Here is an 18,844-nt window from a genome sequence, read left to right on the forward strand (position 1 = left end):
CTAGTTTTCATGCTATTATTTCAAAACACTAGGTCCAATCATATTTACAATGTCTTTTGAAGTCTGAAAATGACTGTATACATTGGTTGAAGATGCAAAAGCTCTTTCTAGAAAAATAAATTTATTCTACAGTTTAAGTTATGATTTTCTTACTTTAAAAACTTAGCTGCCCAATTACAATTTAACCAACATAGAACAAAAATTGTTTCTGCTATAAACATATAGCAGATGCTCAATAACACTTCTTAAAGTTATAAAATAATTTCAGTTAAAAGCTTATTTCACGTTTATCTTTTTGCAAAACACTCACTTTTTTATATGAAAATTTTCACGCTTGATCTCTGCCTAATGGTAATTTTCTTTTATCCAAGATGTGCAAGGAAAATCCTTTCCACTAAACTTGGCAAGTATGTTCTTGTAAAACATGTCCCATTTTAAAAGAACTCTAGCAACATACCATATTCACAAACAAAAAATTTGTTGTGAAACAGTTAAAGTTGCTACATGCAACATACCCAACACAGAAACACAAAAGTAAACAAAAAAAAAACCAAAACAAACAATACACACTCCCTGGCCCACCAGAAACCTTTTGCACTACCACAAATACCGTACACTAGACTACACACACAACCTCAATTCTGTTCTCATATCTATGAGACTCTCCAACCAGTAAACCATAACTATAGACTGGGCACTGTGTATTCCACAGCACTATAGGACCAAAATGTGCAGAACTAACTCCCAAGTTCTGTGGCAACATTAGTTTATTCTACTGCCAGGAAATACTCTTCATTCCCATCACCGTACACAAATGCATACAGCTATAGATCCAGTTGAAAATACTCATTAACATAAAAGTCATTAATTATTTTTGACAGTAATTTAAGGATGGATTTGGGGGTGGGGGTGAGAGGTTGGTTTTTTGTTTTTGTTTTTTTGGGCTTTTTTGCACTGCCCTCTCCAAGCAACCCAGCTCCACTCCCAAGATGTTGCCAAGGCATCCTAACTAAGGGATTCCTTCCTCCCAAAGCGTGCCAGGGAAGGAGAGATGCAGACAGCTTCAGAGTCTTATCTCCACAGCTTCCCGGAGCTTAGCTGCTGTACTATTCTCCAGACTGCCTAGCTTACCAGCCTACAATTTTTACTCCCCACGCTCCATGGCTGCAAGAAGGACTCCAGCTGTGGCTCCCTAACCCAAATACTGGTTCCACAGAAAAGCACAGGGAGCATGCACTGTAATCCAGTAAACTCTCCCTTTTGGCAAAAACTGGAGAGCAAGAGGTAGCTGCTGACAGATCCCAGCAGGGAAGGAAACAGAAAACAGTATCAGGCTGCAACCAAATGCTGAATTCTGTGCCATCTTGGAAAAAAATATCATATTAGCAGCCATGGAATCAAGAAGATGAATGAAGTAGTTGAGAGTTCTTCTGCCTCGGGCTTTCTGGAAACTGAGAAGGCAATATTACATCAGTATATGTCACTTTTTAAGGTTCTCGCTGCAATTATAAAGGAACTAAAACCTTATTTTTATTTAAATGAATGCTGAGATTCAGAAGCACAATTTAGTGGCCAGGGTAACAAAAACTACATTAAGATGAAGTTAAGGTTGACAGTACATATCAGTAATCTAGGATAAAATACATTACAAGGATGTTATCTCAAAAATGAGCATTTTAAATCCAGGAAATTTAGTTAAAGTAAAACTTAAACCCAACTCACATTCAGACATGGAATTGCATAGTTAAGTCACCCAACCAATCTTAACTCTACCCTTTAGTGACACCATGAAATAACCATACACATTTGATTAATACATTTTAGTATTCATAGTCCTAGAGAAGACTCTGATTTTTAAATACATTAGATTTCATACATTTTTCCACATATCACAAGGATTTCTCAAGGAGACGACAGGAACATAGGAATGCCACCAATACAGAAGTATTCTTAAATTTCATAACTACAAACAAACAAAAAGGGAAACTGATTTTATCAAACACACTAGTCCAACTCCGAAATGCCTCACTATCAACAGCAGTGGACAAATAAATGCGGGTATCAGATAAGTAATAGAAAATCAAACTGAAGCAGCAAAAAATAAATCCTGGTGGCAACAACATACCTACTACAAGGGTTTTGGAGGCTGGCATCCCTACTGAGACACAGTTAAAGTTAGGTTTCAGAGTAGCAGCCATGTTAGTCTGTATCTGCAAAAAGAAAAGGAGTACTTGTGGCACCTTAGAGACTAACAAATTTATTTGAGCATAAGCTTTTGTGAGCTACAGCTCACTTCATCGGATGCATGCAGTGGAAAATACAGTGGGGAGATTTATATACACAGAGAACATGAAACAATGGGTGTTACCATACACACTGTAACGAGAGTGATCAGGTAAGGTGAGCTATTACCAACAGGAGAGCGGGGAGAAAAAAACCTTTTGTAGTGATAATCAAGGTGGGCCATTTCCAGCAGTTGATAAGAACGGGTGAGGAACAGTGGCGGGGGGGGGTGGGGGGGGGCATATATCACATTGGTAGATGTGCAGGTGAACGAGCCTCTGATAGTGTGGCTGATGTGATTCCTCACCCATAACTATTTCACATTTGGAGACAATGTATACCTTCAAATCAGCGGCACTGCTTTGGGTACCCGCATGGCCCCACAGTATGCCAACATTTTTATGGCTGGCTTAGAACAATGCTTCCTCAACTCTTGTCCCCTAATGCCCCTACTCTACTTGCGCTACATTGATGACATCTTCATCATCTGGACCCATGGAAAAGCCGCCCGTGAGGAATTCCACCATGATTTCAACAATTTCCATCCCACCATCAACCTCAGCCTGGACCAGTCCACACAAGAGATCCGCTTCCTGGACACTACGGTCCTAATAAGCGATGGTCACAAACACCACCCTATACTGTAAAGCTACTGACCGCTATGCCTACCTACATGCCTCCAGCTTTCATCCAGACCACACCACACGATCCATCGTCTACAGCCAAGCTCTACGATACAACCACATTTGCTCCAAACCTTCAGACAGAGACAAACACCTACAAGATCTCTATCAAGCATTCTTACAACTACAATACCCACCTGTTGAAGTGAAGAAACAGATTGACAGAGCCAGAAGAGTACCCAGAAGTTACCTACTACAGGACAGGCCCAACAAAGAAAACAACAGAACGCCACTAGCCATCACCTTCAGCCCCCAACTAAAACCTCTCCAACGCATCATCAAAGATCTACAACCTATCCTGAAGGACGACCCATCACTCTCACAGATCTTGGGAGACAGGCCAGTCCTTGCTTACAGACAGCCCCCCCAGCCTGAAGCAAATACTCACCAGCAACCACACACCGCACAACAAAAATACTAACCCAGGAACCTATCCTTGCAACAAAGCCCGTTGCCAACTGTGTCCACATATCTATTCAGGGGACACCGTCACAGGGCCTAATCACATCAGCCACACTATCAGAGGCTCGTTCACCTGCACGTCTACCAATGTAATATATGCCATCATGTGCAAGCAATGCCCCCCTGCCATGTACATTGGCCAAACTGGACAGTCTCTACGTAAAAGAATCAATGGACACAAATCAGATGTCAAGAATTATAACATTCAAAAACCAGCTGGAGAACACTTCAATCTCTTTGGTCACTCGATTACAGACCTAAAAGTGGCAATTCTTCAACAAAAAAAACTTCAAAAACAGACTCCAACGAGAGACTGCTGAATTGGAATTAATTTGCAAACTGGATACAATTATCTTAGGGTTGAATAAAGACTGGGAGTGGATGGGTCATTACACAAAGTAAAACTATTTTCCCATGTTTATCCCCCTTCTCCCCCCCCCCCCCCCAACTGTTCCTCAGACGTTCTTGTCAACTGCTGGAAATGGCCCACCTTGATTATCACTACAAAAGATCCCCCTCCCCCATCTCCTGCTGGTAATAGCTCACCTTACCTGATCGCTCTCCATACAGTGTGTATGGTAACACCCATTGTTTCATGTTCTCTGTGTATATAAATCTCCCCACTGTATTTTCCACTGCATGCATCCGATGAAGTGAGCTGTAGCTCACAAAAGCTTATGCTCAAATAAATTTGTTAGTCTCTAAGGTGCCACAAGTACTCTTTTTTTTTTTTAAATTACTGACCTAGGGGTTACAGTGGACGAGAAGCTGGATATGAGTCAACAGTATGCCCTTGTTGCCAAGAAGGCCAATGGCATTTTGGGATGTATAAGTAGGGGCATTGCCAGCAGATCGAGGGACGTGATCGTTCCCCTCTATTCCACATTGGCGAGGCCTCATCTGGAGTACTGTGTCCAGTTTTGGGCCCCACACTACAAGAAGGATGTGGAAAAACTGGAAGGAGTCCAGCGGAGGGCAACAAAAATGATTAGGGGACTGGAACATATGACTTATGAGGAGAGGCTGAGGGAACTGGGATTGTTTAGTCTGCAGAAGAGAAGAGCGAGGAGGATTTGACAGCTGCTTTCAACTACCTGAAAGGGGGTTCCAAAGAGGATGGCTCTAGACTGTTCTCAGTGGTAGCAGATGACAGAACAAGGAGTAATGGTCTCAAGTTGCAGTGGGGGAGGTTTAGGTTGGACATTAGGAAAAACTTTTTCACTAGGAGGGTGGTGAAACACTGGAATGCGTTACCTAGGGAGGTGGTAGAATTTCCTTCCTTAGAAGTTTTTAAGGTCAGGCTTGACAAAGCCCTGGCTGGGATGATTTATTTGGGGATTGGTCCTGCTTTGAGCGGGGGGTTGGACTAGATGACCTCCTGAGGTCCTTTCCAACCCTGATATTCTATGATTCTATGACTTGGGTAGTAGTAAGATTTATTTCTGGGGGGGGGGGGGGGGGGAGAGAAGTACAAGGAAGGCACTAGTAAATGGCTTAACTTCTCGTTTCACTGCTTTGTGGTAGAGGAGCGGGACAACCGAAACGGTTTCACAATTAAGTTTACTGCACATAAATTTCGTAGGTTTTCTAACGTTTAAGCATATAATGGCACGCCAACATGCTGAAAGATCTGGATGGCCCCAAGGCTTTGGGAAGCGGGCATAGCATGGAATAGAATATCTAGAGCTGTGCTCCAGTGAACCTCTTCCGCGTATGTTTATGGGCTACCGAAGCTATGCCAGCACAAATCTGCCACTACCTCTAGCCCTCACTCACACAGCTGCCAGAAGCCCACGTGGCCTTGCCCCTGCCCACCCTAAGTACAGTCACAAGGAGCAATGAGGAGAAAAAGCTCAAGCACTAGTTTAAGTTTTACATTTCTTGGCAAAGAAAGCTTTAAATTGAGATGTTATTTCACTTCTTCAATTTCCATTAATCCTGCTCCCTGGCCCCAGATCCTCAAGCAATCTCCATACCCTGCTTCTGTCTTCCCATCCACTGTTCTTTATTCATTGCCAACCTTGACTGCCCTTTCATCTTTGTAAGGTGGCCTCAGTTCTCTCCCCGTCTGTCAGGGAAGGAGACCTCGCCCTCTCACAACAATGCTCTTAGAGCGACTCCATTCAGGGGGGATTTAGCCAGCAGGTAATAGGTTCAAGCTGCAATCGGGTCTGTGAGCCCCACCCTCAGCCACAGCGGGATAGCACACAGTTAATGCTTCTGGCCTGCAGTAGGGCAGGGTAGCAATAAGTCTACAGGCCCGGTGCCCTCAATTAGGATGGGACCATATTCAGCTAATGGCTCTGGCTTGTAGTCAGGCAGAGCAGTGGGCAGTCTATATGTCTGAGGCCCTCAATCAGGGCAAGGCAGTAATCAGCAACCGTACCTCAAACCCCTCCTACACCTCACACCCCAACCCCCTTCCGCACCCCAAACCCCTGCCCTGAGCCCCCTACCGCACCCTGCACCCCTCCCCCCGCTGCACCCGAGCCTGCCCTGAGCTCCCAACCCCCTGCCCTGAGCCCCCTCATGCACCCCACACCCCTTGCCCTGAGCCCCTCCCTGCACACCACAACCCCTACCGCACCCCACACTCCCTCCCGCATCCCTACCTTCATGGCCCTGCATGCCATTTCCCCACCCAGATGTGGCCCTCGGGCCAAAAAGTTTGCCCACCCCTGCGATAGAGAGTCACTATGTAGTGGCAATATGGATGTGAACAGTATTCAGTTGACATTTTTAGGTGTCTTCCCTCCCCCACAGCCTTGCGGGCTATAAAGTTGTTTTTAAGTCAAAGGTCAGATACTGAAAAACCCATTCAGTGTAAAAAATACTGGTTACTGAACTTGATAGAGAAAAAAAATTATGACAAGCAGGGGCATACATGTACACTAAATGAACTCAACAGCTCTCTACTGTACATGTGGTGCATCCCATTTCATCTGTGCCAAGACGGTAATTATTATGGGCCCATTAACAAATATATCAATGAAAGTCAAAGCAAATTATATAGTATTTACAATTGTGCTCCCTTGGATATGGTTAAATAATCTTAGCTCTTACCACAGTGAAATACAAAACACTTCTGCAGTTCTTAATGCTGTATTTACATTACACAGCTCCTTCCTTTCCCAAACTGAGCTTCCAAGACTAGTTTTATACCCTAGAGTGTTGCCATCATGCCTCCCTCTTAAATGGCACTTACTCCTCTTCCTGACAGTGTATAAGTTGGACATGGCTTTAAAAATGGCTTTTGTGGATAAAGAGGACTTTATTAGACTGAGAAATATATTAAAAAAATGCATTTGAGTAAAAGTACTACTTTGCATTCTGCTTTGCATGCATTTGTGTTTATCGTTTGTTATGGTTGTTCTTAATCTCCTTGCATTATCTGAGGGTTACGTGAATGACTCTAGACCTCATTTAGGTTGAGCTTTCAAGAGATCAACTAAACATCTGGTCATAAGGCCATAGCGTCTAAAACATTCTTCCACTGTCTAGAACCACTAAAGAGACACAGAATACAAGTGTAAAGGGTTTTTGGATAGACGGAGATAAAGAACAAGGCAGCAATGGTTGCTGCAAACTGACCATGACAAAAGGTACCTTCTTATCTCCTGTTACCACTGTAGGCTTTTCTACAATAGTGCAACAGTATAAAGCAAACGTTTCCTATTGATATCCCCAAAATGCCTTTAACTTAAGCAGCAGCGGTATGTTTTGGGGAACAGAGAAAGAGGGGATTGAAAGAAGCAAACTTCTAGGTCACTTTGTAACAGTGTTCCCCAAATTTTTAGGAGCTAAGCAGTCCCTCAGGAAAATGATGTGTCAGTGTTCTTCACTGCAAAGTCCGCAAGCCAGTGGTGGCTCCTATCAACCCTAAGTGTGGCTCCCTGTCGATGGCAATCTCTGGCGGCTCAGCGGGGTTGCTCCTAAGGCTCCCTGCCTGCTCCAGCCCCATGCTTCTCCTGGAAGTGGCCATAACACCCCTGCGGTCTGAAAGGGTGAGGGAAGCAGAGGCCTCTGCGTGCTGCCCCCCCCCCAGCTCCCACTACCTGGGAATGGGGAACTGTGGCCAATGGGAGTTGCAGGGGGCGGTGCCTGCAGAGAGGGGCAGCGCACAGAGCTGTGTGCCACCCCCCAGGGGCCGCAGGGGCATACTGGCACCTTCCGGGAGCAGCATGGTGCCGGGGCCACCCAAAGTAAGTGTTGCCCTCTTCAATGGGCAGGTTCTGAATAGCTCTGCAGCATTAAGACCGGAAGTAGCAGGAGTACAGCAGGCCCAGCTCTGCTGGACCAGTATTTCTCTTCCACCACGCAACCTGCAGTCTCCTGCGACCAGCCCCCCATACCCACTCTGCACCCCAAGTCCCTGTCCCAGCCCTGAGCCCCCTCCCAGAGCCAGCCAAAAAAACCCAAGAGACATACATCCTTTGGAAGATGAAAACCAAAAGCACACTTTTGCTCATCCAGTTTTTAAATTAAGTTTTGCATTATTCTGCTCTTAAAAAGTTTACTCGAATAGGTGCCTTTTTAATTCCATATATTTTTCTGGTTATTATTTTATAAAAGGAGTATTGTTTTATTGTACAAGTAGACTTTGTTTTAGTTAAACAAGTGGCTCTGTAACATTACCTCATTAAGTAGTAGTAAGCAATGTGTTAATTTAGTAGCTGATGTGGCTCTCACACTGAAGGTTTTTTGCCAAAGTGGCCCCCGCTTTAAAAATAGTGAAGAGCACTGACGTATGTCCTTCTTCAATCTCACTATGTGCCAGTAAAAGAACTGCCAGTCTTAATGTATACATCTACACCAGTTAGTCTTTCCGTATCTCCTCAAGGGGTCAACCCTACACTTTGGAAAACACTGATTTATAGACCCACAAGCTTGTCCCTTCTCCTTATTATCCCAGGCCACACAGCTATAAAAGCAACATTTTTACGTTGTGCAACCCTGCTTTGTGTTGCACTATAACCACTCTGATTTTCAGTTGAAAGTAGGTATCAAATACCCTTCCTCCCAACAAGTGAGTCTTCTACATGAGAGGGCTTTGGGGATGTATCTAAATACTATCAGCTGTAGCATACTCTGCCAACAAAAGCACAAAAAGTTGTCTGGGCACAGCTAGGCTTAATTGTGCAACTGGTGGATTTCAAAGGACTACCGGGAATCTTATATCTGTAATACAGTCTGACAAATATAAAGCACACCACACACACACAGAAGAGTCTTTAGAAGAACTAACATATGTAGTCAGTGTTACATACAGAGAACTCTTAAGAGCAGATGAAGTTGTAACAAACAAGTATTTGTCCAGCAAATGGCACCATCTAAAACAGATGGGCACAAAACCTTCAACCACAGGAAAAAGGTTGGGAGAGAGTTGCTTCAAAAGGAATCTTTACTAATGCTCCTATTACTGCCACTTCCCATTCTTCCCTTCCTCCTCGCCGCTACCCCCACCACACACATTGCATTCAGGTGCTGAACTGGGCCAGCAGGCAATGACTCAGAAAAATGTTCCTTTTCCATGGGAATAAAATATTGAGCTTCAGAATTTAAGCTTACATTGTTTACAAAACAGTCTATATCCCTTACAGGTGCAAAACTATACCACCTAACAAGGACAATCCAAATGGAACCAATTCAGTAATGCCTACCTGAGATTTCAGACATCCTAATAAGGGGTTTACTCTGAACCCTAAACTATGGTAGTTAACGTCAACATTGTTGACAATTTCACTACTGATCAGGGTACGCCAGGAAAAAGAGAATCAGATTATGAAGATATGCACAATCACAGTAAGTAGCATAATGGCATTCTAGCATCATAAGTGGCTGGAGCTTGACTACACCATTTCCCCCCACACATACACACACCCCCACAATCACGCAGATTTCATAACTATTCTCCCAGAAACATGTCCTTTCAACTACAGTACTACATTGTCACTATATACTTTGCATTCTCATTTGCCAAGAATATCTTCCTTCCCTTTTTAAAAATAAAATAATGGTATTCTAAGGATAAATGTCACTAATTTAATTGTATCACAAAAGTACTGATAAAAGTCAAACAGACATCCCCCTTAGTAATCAACAAGCTTCTGTATTTTCATTTTACTCTGACAGACAGTAAGCGTAAAATAGAACCCAAATATTAATGCAGAACAATTTTGTTAATATAATTGATAAAAATATTTGAAAAAAGTAAATGGAAAATAAAAAATACTAACACATATTCCTAGGTGATTTTTTTTTCCAGAATCTCAGCTCTCATTTCAAAAAGAAAAGTCTCCAACTGATATGGTTGTTTGAAAACATGAACTGAGTACAACTGATGCAGAATCATCTGTCCGTTTGTACAGAACATGTAGCTCAAGGAGTGAATTGCACATTCAACTCATCTCAATAGGTGTTAATCCAAATGCAATGATGATAATGTACTACTACTTCCATGCATTGAGTACAGTATGAAGTAATGCAGAGTCTCCTTGTACTGACATTTCACTGGAGATACATCTACACTTTACACTTTTTACGGCAGCATGCAGAGGACATATTTATACCCCTGGTACGCAGGGTTGTAATGTAGCAGTGTAGGCAGCATGGCTTAGCCAAGTACAGTGCAGACACACACCTGAACCCTGTGGGTAAGTACCCTACACGGTTCTCTACACACCAAAGCAGTGCCTCCCCTGTATTCACTGCTATTTGTAGCACTGTAGTCTTTCCCTGCCACAGGGAAAGGCTCTAAATAGCTCCCTGTTGAACCTTTCCCTGACACAGGAAAAGGCTCTGGCAGGGAGTAGGCAGAAGGAAAAGGTTCAGCAGCTCTGTATTGCTGGAGCCTTTCCCCTCTACCTCCCCTTTGCCAGAGCCTTTCCTTGCCACAGTGAGAGGCTCAAACAGTGGGAAGCTGCTGGAGCTTTTTTCCGCTTCCTCCCCCATGACAGTCCCATTGACACATGTAGCTACATACCACAGTGTGGACACAGCCCACTTTTCACTGAGGCATGTAGATACACATACCCTACATGCTTCCACCAGCGGAAGGAAATATAGTCATAGTCTTTGTTGCCATGAGAGGTGAACATGGGAGAGTGCCACCACTAATTTTTCCCATAGTTCAGAAGGAACTACATCCAAACAGCATAGCAGGGCATCTGATCCCCACTGAGGGAGAGCCAAGCCCAAGGAACCCAGCAGAGCCTGAAGAGCACAGATTTTGAACATATGTACAATCTACCAAGAGGAACATCTCATTTTGACAGCTATTTGGGAGCAGCGCTTACAGGACTACCACTACTTTCCCTCCTTTCGTGCCTCTCAATTTGCGCCCCTCCCCAGCTTTTTAGGGCATGCTCCTATGTTTGAATTTTTTGCTGTGGTTAAGCTGTTAAATTACCTAGTGGCCTTTCAAAAACGTATTCACCGCTTTGTTAGCGACAACAGAAAATAAAATGAGCTTCTGAGAAGAGCTGTGGTGACAACAGCAGACCCAATCCTCTACCTCTATTGGGGAGGGGGAGCAGAAGGAGGAAACGTTTCCTTATCTTGCCCCACTCACCCACAAATAGATGATGTTTGCTTTTATCCATGGGGGCATAACACAGTGAAATTCACAGGAATCTTGTCAACGTCATTCTTGTGAGACAAAATGCTACCGAAGCTAGAAACTACCCAAACCCTGGTTAACTTCTGAAAAATCGCTTGGGGGTGGTAACAAGAGCAGGAAGAACTGTAATCATCCCCACATTTCTCTGTACTTCAGACACTAACCAGCTAAGGTTAATACAAAAAAAATGCATCTCTCCTCACATCCCTCCACCAGATCCAGAGACAGCACCCTAGTGCAAGGGTCTCAAACTCAAATCACCAGGAGGGCCACATGAGGACTCATACGTTGGCTGCGCGTCCCCATTCCTGGCCAATGGGAGCCTCAGGGGAGGTAACCACAGGCAAAAACAGCTCACGGAGTGCTCTGCTCCCCCTCCCCCCGGGGCCGCAGGGAAACGGTGCCCGCCACTTCCCAGAGCGGGGCGGGACCCTCAGCACCACAGAGTTGGCAAATCCGCAGGACGGATCCAAAGTGCTAAAGGGCCAGATCCGGCCCGGGGCCATAATTTGCCCACTCCTGGCCTGGAGGTAGGCTGGGGCTGCAGCGCGCTGGGGAGGGGCCGGGGGGAGCTCGGCAGGCTGCAGGGAAGAACCCCGCGGGCCGCCGCATGTTTGAGACCCCTGCCCTAGTGGTAAGTTTAGCACCTCTTCCCAAGAGCTGTTTTGAGACACATACTAGGCTTCTCATGGCAAAGCAAGAAGAGAAGCTTCCATCTTTTGTAGTATCCTCTAACAGGTGTCTAGTACATTTTTCAAGTCTTACTAACACAGATATCCATCCTCATCTAGGACATATGACACTGCTACATAGCACATCCATAATCAGACCAATATTAAAGAAAACTGAGTTAACAAAGTCCTGAAGACTTTTAACCACAACCTTACCCAATTATGTTAGCAACCATCAAGCAATTTGATATTGTTTTACACTTGTTTTACCTTGCACAACTGGCTTTAAAACTAGGATTCATTGTCTGCTCTGTCCAACATTAATAGTTTTTATTTGAAGTCCTTCCTGCAATTGACACTTCCAGTATATTGATAATTCAAATCCCCTCACATCTCAACAGCTGTTAATTTTTAGAAGTCAAACTTAAACAAGGAAAAACAAAATCAGATTCTGACTTGTGTTATGTAAATTCTGCTTTAAAAAAAAACAAAAACATTTTCCTCAAATACTCCAGATCTCAACTTACTAATAAAGTAAGTTTAGTAAAAGACTCAAATGCAGGACCCTACCTAAAATCAAAAGTGAAATGCCACACTGACACATGGCAAACACCATCACATTCACAGAAATCTGCTTTTGAACTTTAAAGTACAGCAAAGTTATCATCCATCAGGAAAAGTGAGCAAAAGAGCAGAGTGTGCATAATTTAGAGGAACAGGAAAGTCTGGGGGTATGCATGTACTACAGAACCTATATGGGCATGGCTTGAGAGCTGTAGCCATGCCAGTATAACCCAGTAACATAGATGCAGCCTACACCAATGAAAGGGTTTTTTCCTTTGGTGTACAAGGAACACAACTTCCCCAAACAACAGTAGCTATGTTGATGGAAGCATTCTTCCATCAGCCTACCTGTATCTACACTGGGGGTTAGATTGACATAGCTACATCACTCAGAGGTGTGGATTTTTCACACCCTGAAAAACAATGACGTTGACATAAGTTTTAAGTGTAGACCAGGTCTGGGAAAATACAGCTTTGTATATCATGTAGTCATGCTTACCCACATCTTTAGCAAAAAAAAATCAGCTCAAGGAGCATTTCTACAAGATGCCTTTATTTTTAAATTTTTATAATTCTGTGTCCTAATCAGGTTTACATTTTATACTACAAAATTTTGTACATTTGTATTCTGTTAGATACACTGGAGAGGATAAAGACATATAAAGCCCACTGCTACTCTTCTCAAGAAACTAATAGAAAATATTAATTTCAACACCATTTTTTTTCCACATACCACTGGACATGAGAAACAAAAAAAATGCATGTTTAGAAGTTCCATCAGAATTGTTATTGTACATTTTCCCTAACAATGTTTTGTAAATTATTCTGTAAATACCAAAGTCACAGAAAAAAACCTCTACATGCTTAAGTAGTACTTTTACAAATCTTTGGAGGTACTCTCCATGCCCTCCCCCCAAAGAAATGAAATGTTTTCCTTTAACTTGCTGTCTTATTTGTTGCCTTGGTGATATATACAGAAAGTTACCACATCTGCTTATTCCCTTATTCCCTGGGAAACACTATTCCCAGGAGACTCAAGTTACTGGATTTCTTGATTTCACTGTTGTCCAACATTGCCATATAGAAATGTTATCAAAGTACGCTGGTATACTAAATGCACAGCTTTAGAAATCAGGAGGAAAAAAACCAGCAGATTTCACTATAAATATTATTAAAAAATTATAAATTGTAGTGAAAGACTCTCTCGCATATGACCTTTTTAAAGAGGCAACACTCACCATTAAAAACTTATTTCCTAGTTTCTCATGTGTGTAGAGAAAAATATTTTTCAATTAGGAAAATGAGACTGCAAAGACACAAAGACTGGCAGAACTCAGGGGCAAATGTCATTGTACCAAAGAACTACTTTTAACTTTAAGTTTATTATTTTTTTAATTTGACTAGATGTCAAATTGACAGTGTGCCTTCAAATACATACTTTCTACAGTAACAGAACTTGGGAAAATAAGTATATTTACTCTCACGGACATCATTTTCTGTTCAATCCTGCTAAAATTGATTCAGCGAGTGTTCTGAAAACTGTGCCCTGAAAATCAACTGCTACTTGTCAGCAAAGAGCTGACAGGTCATATGGTGTTGACTCCACTTCCTTGCGACTGGCTGCTTCTGCAGGTTTACAGAATCATCACTACAGCCTGGAGCAGCAGTGGCTCCTCCTCCTGGTGTTCTGGTCCCTGAGACCTGTCTCTCTGCTTCTCAGAACTGCAGAACACCATCTCCTTACACTTCCATGCCCAGAGTGAGAGTAGAGGGTTCAGTGAGGGCATATATTTGCTGAACCCCCCTCCTTTGGAAAATTCTGGTTGCCCCTTTGTAGACTCATAGGAAGTAGGATGGCCCTTACCCTATTTTAAACCTCACGTAGAAAGTTGTTTCATTAGGTCAAGGCTCCTTAACACTGAAAATTTTGAAGCCGCGTTTAATCTTTTTTAATTAGCTATTTAAAACTGATTTGATTTCTTATCAGTAAATACAGAAATTTCAATTACACAGAAACATTTTGGAATTTAGCTATAAACAAAGTAATCATTTCCATTTCATGAAGCACATCAGGCCTTGAAAATTCATTTGTCCACTTGTTGGTAGCAACTATGGTACAGATAGCAGTGTATGAAGTTTTCATTTCAAAAATTTTCTGTGTCCCACATAACTGCAAAAGGTCGTACAAATGTGAATTGACACAGTGCTGTCTTCTTGAGTCCCTGGACAGCTCTAGTGCTTCTGCAGGGCTCATAGCTTACAGAAGGTAGGCCAGCCCGAAATTGATAAAACTCATCAATCTAACTGTTACTATTCAGAACACAGTATGCAGTGATGAAATTACCAAAAAGCATTTCAATTTCACTCTGTTAATGAGCAGCAGCAGGATCTGGAGCTATTCACAGGGAGGACCACCTAAAATGGAGGCTGTGGAAGGATTAGAAATGCAGCCAAATGGTAGTGGAGCCAGGGAAGACACAAACATGCCCATTGGAAGAGGGGTTTCATGTATTTCAAACACCAGCTCAGAGGATTGGCCTACATTTAAGACATATGTTTGGCATAGCTACCTTGGTTAGAGGAGTGAAAAAAGCCCTCTGATCAACATAGCTATGCTAACCAAACCTCCAGTGTAGACACAGCTTTGACAACAGAAGAGGGCATCTGTCTATGGAGCTAATGTCCTTCAGAGAGATGGTGTTCCTACACTGACACAAAACCCTCCTTTGGTCAGTGTAGGTTACCTCTACAAGAGAGAGCTATGCCAGCATAGGCTCGGCAGTGTAGACCTACTGAGACATATTAATTACAACTGTAAAGAAAAAAAAATCCAGATGTGTGCCTAACCCACATAAACAACCCTACAGTCTTACTACTGCAACCTTTGTTCTCTCTCTTCCTTCTCCCCTCACTCCCCACTTGATTCTCTGTGTTCACTTGTACCTTATACCTAAATTGTAAAACAGGTATCATGAATTCTGTAAGCACCTAGAGGAAGGATAGTCCAATGATGTGCCAGTCTGGGACCTGAGAGACATGAGTTTAATTCCCAGCTCCGCCACAGACTTTCTGTGACACTCTATAAAAGTCACCTTATTCTGTGCCTCAGTTTCCTGTCTGTAAAACAGGACACGAGGATAAATACATTAAAAGATGAAGACTTAGTAATGTGCAGTAATGAGACTATGTAAATATTTACAACAGATAGCACCTAGCATGTTTTGGGCAAAAGATAAATCCCCTTTAAAAAAAAAAAAAAAAGGTCTATAGACAGCACTTTCCCCTATTCATCACAGTTTTGTTCCTAGAGTTTACTAATTGGTATAAGACTCTGGCTAGTAGTAGTTGGCACAGTTTTCATTGTGTTGCGCAATATGTTTATATTTCCATAATTAGATATATATTCTACAAAACTACCTTGTAAATGTGTTTTTAAAACACATTCCTTATATAACATACATCTATAGAACTCCATGGTGTCATACAAAAACAACTGATATCAGAAAAACTAAGACAATGACACAAAGTTTGAAAATTTAAGACATTTCACAAAGAAGAGGAAGGGACAAATGACATACAATTGTGAATTAAAGTATCTAAACTAGAAAATCTAGTAACTATGGTAATGACAACAGTGTTTTAGTGTAAATGCTTCTACTTATACAAATAAAGCTAAACCCTGGGATGAACAAAGGCAAGCACAGATTACTTTAGCAGACCACAGTTTCCCCCACCACCACCACATGAAGCAATCAATAACCTCTAAAACAACAGATATTTTGGTTTACCTGATTTTTCATATAAAAGAAGGAATTACAGTTATGACAGTTTTTAAATCTTGAATTGCTGTACTATATCAACAGAACTAGGGAACCACACAACGCAGTTCGCTGATTTTCTATATGTACAGAAAGAACTTATGTAGTCATGTTATTTAACCAAGTGCACATTTAGATGCTCAACATAACATAAAAATGCATCGGTACAATTGCAATAGTACCAATGCATATATTACTAGAATCTGGAATTTACAAATAAAAAGATGAGTTCTCTATAGCACACAAACTCCATTTTACATATTATGTATTCATAACACTAACCCAAGGAAATCCTGCTTGTGTTTTTTCCCCCAGCAAGAATGTGTCTCAACACAACAGAATATATCCTTGCTTGTTCTCTCCCTCCACGCACATTCCTACACCCCTTAGGAAAACACTTACAACACCACATACAGGGAAAGGAAACAATTCAACATAATCTTTTATTATTTTTTATCACAACAATATTTTTAAACCGGTCACTTAACATTAAATAAAAACAGCTTTTACAGGCCATTGTACTATGAATATTCAAGCTTAGTAAAAAATAATTGTTTCTTAGACCTGTCAGATGAAAAGGATGGTTATTTTCACTCCACAGAGAAGCTAGGATTCTACCACTTCTCAGTAAAATATAAATTTGAAGAACTAAAATTATCAGAATAGCAGCCATATCTTCCATGCAAAGAGAATAAGTCTAATCAATGCCACCGCCTCTGTCGTCCTCACATATGCTAAACACATACACAACACAAGCTTTCCCATTAATATCAGGGGTGCCGATCTCTCTGGGGAAGCGAAAGAAACCTTTACCCCAATCTCAATCCCCAAATTACGGCAGTTTCTTGCTACTGCATTCAGGATAATTTCTAGGATTCGTGATCTACGTCAACCCGATTGATTCTCCACCACACACCACGGTGTGCGCAGCAGGGAGAAGAGGCTGACATGTACTTCCATGCTACAGAGAGCACAGGGGGGCTGTGTGTTTACCACTGCACTCCGTACCCCACCTTAGGTGCCTAGCGAGAGGAAAAGACAGGCTGTGTCATTCCCTCTTGTCTGCAAGCAGAAGGGGTGTCCTGTGACCACTCCCACTTCTGCTACCCCTCACACCGAGCAGGGCCCCAGCTCGGGGGAACGAGGACACCCCGCTGCCCAACCCTCAGGATCTGACTGAGCAAAGCCCTACAGAGAGAGCTGGCGACGCCTGCGCCTCCCCCCTCGGAAACCCCCCCAATGCCTGCTGAGCAGGGCCCCGCGGGGGTGACCCGGGCCCCCGGTCGCGCAGAGGGAGCAGGGTCTGCGGCCAGTCTCTTACCGCCAGCTCGGGGCTGTGCGAATCCCGGTGGGACACGGCGCGGATGACCCCAGCGCGCCAGCGCCCGCTCTCCCCGCGCTCCGGCGGCTCCTCTTCGGCGCCCCCGACACACAGGAACCGCTTCCCCACCAGCTCCGGCCGCGTCTCCACCACCGCCATGGCCGCCGCCGCCGCACAGGCACCGCACCAGCCGCCCAGCCCTCTCCTCTACGGGCCGCCCATGCCGAGAGCCCGGCCGAGCCGAGGGGAGCGGGGCTGTCTCTGCGGCTGGCTGCGTCCGTCCCCCTCGCCCGCTCCCAGCCGGGCGCCCCGGGCAGCTCCGCCGCCGCGATCACCCTGACACAAACACACGGAGGGGAGGGGGCGAGGGGAGCCGCTCTCTCACCGCCGCGCTCCAGCCCCGACCACTCCGCCCACGCAGCCCACTACCATGGAGACCGACACCACGCGCCGTCTCCCTCCGCCAGACAGCGCGAGAGGGGAGGGGGCGGGAGGAACTCCTACTGCATGGGAAAGAGTCCGGCCCCAAAATTTGCTGCTTTGCTGGAACTGAGCATGCTCAGTAACATCAGCTGAAGCCTCTGCCCTCCCTGGGGATTGCAGACTGCTCCCTGCTGTTTACAGGGGCAGAGGGGTGAATCGGCGGGGGATGGGCAGGGTCTGTGCGGGGACAGACGGCTGCACGCAAGAGACAAGCAGGGGGCGGGGGGACTGAGGGACACAGTCGGGATCGGGGGTCGGAGCCGGGGTTGAGAATGGGTAGGGGCGCTGCCAGATGGGGTCCGAGGGGCGCCCCTGGGCTAGGGAGGGTCCCGGGCGGCTCACCCGACCAGGGCAGGGTGAGCTGTCTCCAGGGGCTGCAAAAATAGGGGGCGGGGGACAGCGGGGCTTTTTTTCTCCCCCTCAGGCCGGTGCCGCTCAGCTCCCGCTTCCCAGGGCTGTGTTCTTAGAGGCGTGGTGCCTCCCAGTGCCTCGACCCAGCAGCGCTTCCCCATCTGGTATGATGCATTGAGCTGCTGAAGCAGACTTGATTTAATCAAATACTTGACATACACCCCCTCTGATAATTATAATTGTCTTACTTGTTTTTAGTCTTTAAAGGAATCCCTTACCCATTTATATGTCTGCATAAAGCCTCATAGCAGTTCACAAATGTGTCTTAACTATTATTCTCCGTGCCTGAATTGGACTGCCTTTTTCTTGAAATCCACTGTAAATGTAGGTTAATGCCTCTTTACATTATTTATTTGTAATATGCTATTTTGATTACTGTTAGCACTTAATCATCTACTTTTGTGGAGATGGATCCGATGTCATTGTGCTATTTAATTGATATTTTTTAACACCAGATACTCATTGAAAACATCAGGAATTTCCAAGACCTTCCACAGTCACATCTCACACTGTTTCTGGTATAGCACTTC

General features: G+C 44.0%; 1 protein-coding gene across 5 annotated transcripts in view; it reads right to left on the bottom strand.

Moving 5' to 3' along the window:
* The window catches only part of JMJD1C (jumonji domain containing 1C), a 314,652-nt gene extending 296,674 nt beyond the window's left edge, over positions 1–17,978 (bottom strand). For 2 of the 5 annotated variants that reach the window (XM_027835065.3, XM_027835066.3), the window contains exon 1: positions 17,421–17,971. In XM_027835065.3, the coding sequence (XP_027690866.2) occupies positions 17,421–17,579 (159 nt within the window). In that variant the 5' untranslated portion in view covers positions 17,580–17,971. Of the gene's footprint in view, positions 1–17,420 lie in introns of all 5 variants that reach the window. The other 3 variants (XM_037905086.2, XM_037905087.2, XM_037905090.2) reach the window with 3 other exon arrangements.
* Positions 17,979–18,844: the final 866 nt, after the last annotated feature.

Source organism: Chelonia mydas, chromosome 7 (genome assembly GCF_015237465.2).
Source record: "Chelonia mydas isolate rCheMyd1 chromosome 7, rCheMyd1.pri.v2, whole genome shotgun sequence".
In the NCBI taxonomy this organism is placed as follows: domain Eukaryota; kingdom Metazoa; phylum Chordata; order Testudines; family Cheloniidae; genus Chelonia; species Chelonia mydas.